This window comes from Oryzias melastigma, linkage group LG19 (assembly GCF_002922805.2).
Source record: "Oryzias melastigma strain HK-1 linkage group LG19, ASM292280v2, whole genome shotgun sequence".
NCBI classification, from domain to species: domain Eukaryota; kingdom Metazoa; phylum Chordata; class Actinopteri; order Beloniformes; family Adrianichthyidae; genus Oryzias; species Oryzias melastigma.
In genome coordinates, this window is record NC_050530.1 from 5,541,706 (window position 1) to 5,549,090 (window position 7,385).

Consider the following 7,385-nt stretch of genomic DNA (forward strand, 5'->3'; position numbering starts at 1 on the left):
GCGGGTGGAGACAGAAAGGTGGAGATAAGCAGGTGGTGATAAGCGGGTGGAGACAGACAGGTGGAGACAGACAGGTGAGATAAGCAGGTGGAGACAGACAGGTGGAGATAAGCAGGTGGAGATAAGCGGGTGGAGACAGACAGGTGGAGACAGACCGGTGGAGACAGACAGGTGAGATAAGCAGGTGGAGACAGACGGGTGGAGATAAGTAGGTGGAGATAAGCGGGTGGAGACAGACAGGTGGAGATAAGCAGGTGGAGACAGACAGGTGGACACGGTGAGCAGCAGGTCAGATACTCTTAAGGTACATTCCCACCGAACACGATACGCGTGGTGGAGACGGCATGAGGCGATCTGAAGTCCCGCGGCGTGATGTGAGCGATGGGCGCGGTGCAAAGGTCAAATGTAAAGATCTGAAGTTAGACCGGTCGCTGCGTCGCATCAACCAATCAGGAACTCAGCTTTTCCATTCACCTGCTGGAGCCGCAGGTTGTCCGAGCTCATCCGGATACGTTGGGGTGAATCATATAGACACGATTCCGGGGTTTTTTGTAGAACTCTCTACAAGAAATAAACCTGATTTCTTCCTCAACATCATCTTCATTCGTTCTAAGTCAGATCTCCAGACACCGTTCCTTATATCATCGTCCTACAAACATTAGCTGGTAGCTCCTCCCACATGCGGCCGCGGCGTCAAACTCAGGAACACATTTTTTTGACAGGCGACGAGCAGCGAATTCGTGGCACTACGAAAGATTGCGAATTTGTCACATGAATTTCATTTGGTGTGAAAGCACCTTCAGGGGGAGGAGCCTGTTCATGAATGCTGGGGGGGGGCTCCAAATCCAGTCCTAACATCCTGCTTCATCTGCTGCTGATTACCTGGATCAGGTGTGCTTAGCCAATAAGGAGCTTTAACAGCAGGTTGGTTGGAAACCAGGTAAGACGGCGGCCCTCGAGGCCTGGATTTAGACCCCCCTCTACAGTCTCAGGACAGGACTCAGTTGTTTGTGGTTTGTAGAGGACAGTGACCCACAGAAACTGCTGTGACGCCGTTATGAGACGAGCAGTAAATCCAAAGTTTAAAGTCTGGATGATCTGGAGTTGTAGCTGCAGCAACACGTCTTCATGAAGACAGGAACGTACCTGTTTCCGTTCTACCAGGGCGTTTGTCAGCTGATGGCAGAGCCCAGCAACTGCAGGACAAAGAGACAGAAACCAACTTTCACTGCTGGGTTTCCATCACACATATGTGCAAAACTGTTCTGAAATTCAAGAAATGTTAAAAAAAAACAAAAAAACAAAACAAAACAGTTTCCCAATGACACAGTTTACGTATAATTATAAATATATGAATAAACACAAAAACACAGCGATGGATGAGAACAAATGTTGAATATTTGAGTAGTGTGGAGCACAGGTCGTCATTCACAGTCGCAGATGAGAAACCTTCCTCTGGCTGCACAAATGTGACTATACGAATGAAGCCATGATGACATCTTGGTGATCTTACAGAGGAATTCTGTTTGATATGCAGCTCATACTGAGCTGTGGCGCTGGGGGAGGTCTGGTGGCCCCCGCCGTGCTGCACTCAGGACAGCAGCTCATACTGAGCTGTGGCGCTGGGGGGGGTCTGGTGGCCCCCGGCGTGCTGCACTCAGGACAGCAGCTCATACCAAGAAGCAGCTTTAATTCTAAAAAGTGTTTCCATTGCAGTTTAGTGAAACGTGTCTGTTTCAATACATTCCAAAAATCACATCCTCCAAATGTAAAAACTGTTTTTTAATAAATGTGAGTTGTTTTTTTTATTGTGGTGTTTCCATTAAGAGAATTTACGATCAAAAATCCCATTTGACCAATTTCAGTCTGTCCAGAGCAGAATACAGTCAGGATGACACGACGAAGTCTCATGATCGGCTAGAAAGACTTTAGGATCCAGATCCATTTGAAACAGATGCAGTTCAGAGGAGCAGAGACACATGCTAGCTTCACCGTCTTCAGTCGTTCTGGTCTGAAGACGTTCAGCAGCTTCCTGCTCGTTTTTCTGCTTCAGTTTCCTGAAGCGGCGCTCGCTCTGAGGACTTCAGACTGTCATTCATACGCTGTCATGTAAACAGTTTAGAAAGACGCGAGTTCATTTCAGAGTTTATACTGATTCTACTGATCAGTGGATCTAATCAGAATTCAGTTCTCAGCCTGGAAGTCTGTTTCTGTCTTTACAGTATTCTCAGCAGACATGACACCGTCTGTGTCAATCATCTGAAGTTCTATCAAGTTTTCAGAGAAAAATCTTTGTTTTCCGTTGAACTACTTGTATTAATGTAGCGTATAAGTGGACGAATGACTCAACGGCGCGCAGGTTTCCTTCGGAGAGCAGATCTCATCTGCTGCTAAATGTTGGAGCTCTTCAAGCTCTTCTGTGAGAAGCAGCGACCGACACAGAAAACCACTTCCTGTTCTTCAGTCAGCAAACTCACAGCATGCGGAGGAGAGGGGGTGTTTGCACCCCCCATCGCCACCATCAGCTTCTTTTTCTGAAATCTCACCTAGTCTCAGTTTCTAAATGATGCCCCGTGATAAAATATTTGCCCCAGCTGTCTGACCCACATGCAGATCAGCAGAACTCAGAGCTGAAACACTTGGACCGGTCTTTGGGTTCCAGACACCAGAACGTTTCATCCTCTGCAGCTGTGAGACGTTCGAGTCTGCCCCAGCATCCTCATGTACACTCCTGAACGTGGTGGAGGGGCTGTGTGGGACCAACACCTGTCAGGAAGTCAGTGAACCCGTTCACACTCCCAGCCTGTTAAGTCAAATTTCACTCAGAAGTCCAAACGCATTCATCTGAGAGATTATCAGTCAATGAGGTTTGGATCAGAACCATGAGCAGACGGAACGGTACCGAGTCGTAAATGGAACCGGCAGCGTGTGAATGAAGAACCCAGCGTTTGCAGCGAGACCCAAACATGAAACCTCTTAAACGGAACCAGAAACAGAACCAGCATGCAGGACGCGACAGACACAGCTCCGGGCCGGGACTCACACGTATCTGTTGCATATCTGATGTGCTCCCCGTTGCAGGTGCTGATGAAGAGCTGGACTTGGGAGAAGAGCGTCTCAAAGTCGGGGATGTTTGGCATGGAGAACTTCACGAATCTGGAACACCGAAGAAGAAAACCCGTTAGAACACGGATGTGGGTTCTACGTCCGGCTAGCAGAACCGCAGAACACACTGATCAATGAGGTGTTCTCAGATTAACAACCCACAGGTTTACTGCTCAAACAAACACACGTGAAATGTAGTTAAACCAAACTGGATCTTCATGGGGGGTACTCACAGCACGGCCAGAACCCCCAGAGAGTGCTCCTGGATATCCAAAGCCCCCAGCACCGTGTCCAGGTGGGACAGGTTTTTGGCCAGCAGCTCCCCACTCTTGTTGATCAGCTCGCACAGCTGAGTCATCTGGCCTGGGGGGCACAATCAGGAGAAGTTAAAGCCCTCTGTGGACCGTCTTCCTAAAGGAGAGTGTCAGCTGGGGGCGCAGAGACGCCCCGTCCTGTCTGGACGAACGATAAAGAACCTGCATCCAGAGGTCAGAAGATCTCATCCAGCTGGACCCGCCTCTGTCAGGTGTGACAGGTAGAATCTGTGGATGGAGGAACCAGTCCTTCATCTCCAGAACCGAACCAAAGTCCTCATTTATGGACACTAAGAGCTTCAGAACCGCTCAGAGAAAATTGATCATAACTTCATTTAAAACCTTCACTTCTCCAGCCGAACAGTCAAACTCGGCAGCTCCCGTGTCCTGTCAAGGCCTAAAGGAAGGGAGAGCCAGCGCGATTGACAGGCACCCCGCACCCAATCACATTCACGGATTTAGCTACCCGACCAATCAGAGGAGGCGTGGGCGGGACCACCGGCAAGCAGTCCTCAGGAATGATTTTCCAGATCAAAAACAAAAAGTAAAATGTTGACCTTTTTCCCGAAGGTTGACGCGGTTTGTTTCTACCGTCACCCACCCCGCGGATACACGCGTCATCTCGCGACAGTTTGCGAAAGTCTCGCGGCCGCAAAAAGGCGGTTTATTGGAGTGTTTACATGATTAGGCAAAAAGAGGCTCCGGCCAGTTTCTGCTATCGCCGGATAGCAGATGCTAGCCGCGCCGCTGAAGTCTCGCGCTCCGCCGCGCGCCGCCGCAGTTACCTTGAGCAGAGAGCTGTCGCACATTGTTCACGAACTGCTCCAAGGCAGAAGCCATTATTCCTCTGGTCCAAAGTGGAGGTAACTCCCTCAGTTTTTCATTCAAACGTCAGAAACAACTCCGTCCGAGCCGAGACAGGGGCCACACAGCCGCCACTGATGTCAACTATCGCGAGATCGCAGCAACGGAGAAGCCTGTGACGAGATTTACCAACCGTCGATCATTCTTAAAGGGCCAGACACCCGAGCTTAGTTCAGTGTTGGAAATAATACCTAAAATCTCTGATTTTTTTTCCTTTTGGTTCAGATTTTAAACAGTTTAAACATTTGAACACAACAATATGTCTCAACGTCCTTTTTTATGACTGAAATATCTTTTCTTTTCACTTTTGTTGATCCAGAATCTGCTGTTGAAATTAGAGGAACTGACCTTCCGGGTCCAGGACTCTGAACAAAGATCCTTTCTGGAGACAGAGCTTCTGCTTGTCTTGTTTTTTTTAATCTAATATGAAGCAGCGAAAATAAGTTTTATGAGAAGTTGTATTATGTTCTTTTTCTCCAAACGAATATTTTTGTCCAAGCGTAATTTTTGTTTTGAATTTAAACTTGTTGGAAATGTTTTAAAATAAGAAGACTCATAGTTACCATTGTATCAGTCCTAACATATTGTTGGTAAGATCTTTTTTGTACTTTAAAAATATATAAACAAAGATAATAAATATTTAGGTTTAAAATGCTGTTTTTCAAATCTGGAGTAAAAAGAGATTCCAATAGCTAAGAGCCATTGACATGTATTATTTTGCTGTAGAGATTTCTACAGTCTATGTTAAAACAGAGATATGAATAATAAAGCAAAGAAAGATGCTGCTAATGTCCATGTAAATAAGCCCGTCTGTGGTACGGCTCTACAACCATGTGATGACATGGTTAATATATGAGATCCACACAAACAGGAGAGATACGCCGTCTGCTTTAATCACTCAAATGAACCTCACATGTAGCCGTATGACATGCAGACATGAGGAGAGCAGAAGCGACTGAACTGACAGGAAACTGAGGAGGAAAATGAGGCATCAGTTTAATCTGCAGAGTTTATAGGTATTCTTTTCATGTCATAGAGCACTGGAGAGTTTCACACCTTCAGGTTCAGATCTGACTTAAATCAACTCGTGTTCCAGTGTTTTATGGAGGCCCTCAAGTTTCTGTGTTGGGACTAATAACACGCTCCTTATGCTTCTTTAGTTTGATATCATTATTTTAGACTTTATTCATTCATCTGGGAACATGTTTGCTGTTTTTTAGATGCTGTCAAATACGTGTTCAGAGGAGGAATAATAATCAGAAATAGAACCCTTCCTGCTGGAGGGTCCTCTTGAAAACAGAGGAGTGGTCCTCCTGTCGTATAACCAATCTTTGCAGGGGAAGGTTCGGGGTACAGCTTGTTCTCCCGCAGAAACTACCGTCTGCCCCGCGTGACCGCAGCAGCAGATGTCGGGCGGGTGAGCCGCTCCCGGACCGGTTCTGGAGGCGGACGGGAATCCCGGTTCTCCAGGATGAGCTAACGAGCAAACTTTCACCGCCAAAACACCCAAATGCCGCAGAGGTAAAGCCCTCCGTCCCGCGCGGACGTCCGCCGCCGGTCCGGTCCAATCCGGACCGTGACGCGTGCGGTTCCGGTATGCTTCCCGCGGCGGCAGCCCGCCTCCTCGGGCGAACTTTGCTCCGTGATCCGTTTAAGAGGATTTGCGTGAACATGTCCGCCGCGTCGTCCTCCGGCGGGGCGGGAAAGAGGCTGCGGGTTCTGGTCGACATGGACGGGGTTCTGGCGGACTTCGAGGGGGGGTTCCTGAAGAAGTACCGGGCCCGGTACCCGAGAGATCCCTTCATCAGCCTGGATGACCGCAGGGGCTTCTGGGTGTCCGCGCAGTACGGCCAGCTGAGGGCCGACCTGTGTGTGAGTGGAGCTGCGGTCCGGTCCGGTCCGGTTCTGCAGCAGGCCCGCTGACCTGTGCTGCTCATGTCTGCAGGAGAAGGCCATCAGCATCTGGGAGTCCGAGGGCTTCTTCATGGACCTGGAGCCTCTTCCTGGGGGGGTGGAGGCGGTCAAGGAGATGGCCCGAATGGACGAGTGAGTCTCTCAGAACCAGAACCAGAGTCAGTCAGCTGGAGGTGGACCGGAACCTCAGAACCATTGCTGTGTTCTTTAAGAAAGAATCCAGAACCGTCATGTCCATGCAGGCGGGCCGGTCCATCAGGAGGTCCGTCCAGCTCTGACCTCAGACCTCCTCACACTGCTGGACCTCAGAGGTCAGAGGTCACGGAACCAGCAGAAAGACAGCACAACTGGTTCCGTTCAGCGCCTCCTCCACAAGGGGGCGCCATGCCTCCATCCTGTCTGGAAGTTCTGCAGAAATGTCTGAGTCAGAGCTGCAGGTCCGCTGTGTGACCTCTGACCTCTGAGCTGCAGGACACAAAACCAATCAATCAATCAATCAGAGGGTTGATCGATCAGGAGGTCATCATTAGGGGTGTAACGGATCACAAAACTCTGGTTCAGATCAGTAAAAAAAACAAACAGCAAAAAACAACAAGATAAAAGCTAAATACATTTTTGAAAACGCTTCAAATCACATATTCAATAAGTATACGAAGTACTTTAGTCGGGCTGGAATCTCAGAGTTCACGATACGATTCACGATACGATTCATGATACGATTAGCGATACGATTTATGATACGATTAGCGATACGATTCACGATACGATTCACGATACGATCCACGATACGATTTATGATACGATTCACGATACGATTCACGACACGATTCACGATACGATTCACGATACGATTCACGACACGATTCATGATACGATTCACGATACGATTCATGATACGATTCACGACACACGGCTCACGATGCCAATGCATCTCGATATGACAAATACTCCAAAACCATTATATGGCGCCCACACCGTGGCCAACCGCCGTCACCTCCATCCTCTCAGCTGAGGGTGTGGGGACAGCCGCTGAGTTTGAATTCTAGAGCTCCGCCCCCTGCCGGTGTGGGCGTGGCCTCCACAGACAGCAGGCGTGATTGGTCATGTCTAACGTGCTCTGCTCTGTCCTGCAGCACTGATGTCTTCATCTGCACCAGCCCCATCAAGCACTACAGACACTGTCCCTAT

The 7,385-nt window shown here is 48.8% G+C and overlaps 2 protein-coding genes across 4 annotated transcripts in view; one reads left to right on the forward strand and one right to left on the reverse strand.

Annotated features, from left to right (window-relative positions):
* Positions 1-4,651, reverse strand: part of cops3 (COP9 signalosome subunit 3) — a 14,160-nt gene extending 9,509 nt beyond the window's left edge. Inside the window, exons 1-5 of one of the 3 annotated variants that reach the window (XM_024264450.2) lie at positions 4,205-4,387; positions 3,582-3,647; positions 3,339-3,468; positions 3,044-3,156; positions 1,147-1,196 (exon numbers count right to left, since the gene is read on the reverse strand). In XM_024264450.2, the coding sequence (XP_024120218.1) occupies positions 1,147-1,196; positions 3,044-3,156; positions 3,339-3,463 (288 nt within the window). In that variant the 5' untranslated portion in view covers positions 3,464-3,468; positions 3,582-3,647; positions 4,205-4,387. Of the gene's footprint in view, positions 1-1,146; positions 1,197-3,043; positions 3,157-3,338; positions 3,469-3,581; positions 3,648-4,204; positions 4,393-4,631 lie in introns of those variants that run through there. The other 2 variants (XM_024264451.2, XM_024264449.2) reach the window with 2 other exon arrangements.
* A 579-nt stretch (positions 4,652-5,230) lies between these two features.
* LOC112141340 (5'(3')-deoxyribonucleotidase, mitochondrial) overlaps positions 5,231-7,385 on the forward strand; it is a 3,170-nt gene continuing 1,015 nt past the window's right edge. Inside the window, exons 1-3 of the mRNA XM_024264452.2 lie at positions 5,231-6,155; positions 6,229-6,329; positions 7,331-7,385. The exon at positions 7,331-7,385 is cut by the window's right edge and continues 1 nt beyond it. Coding sequence (XP_024120220.1) covers positions 5,880-6,155; positions 6,229-6,329; positions 7,331-7,385 — 432 coding nt within the window. The 5' untranslated portion in view covers positions 5,231-5,879. The remainder of the gene's footprint in view (positions 6,156-6,228; positions 6,330-7,330) is intronic.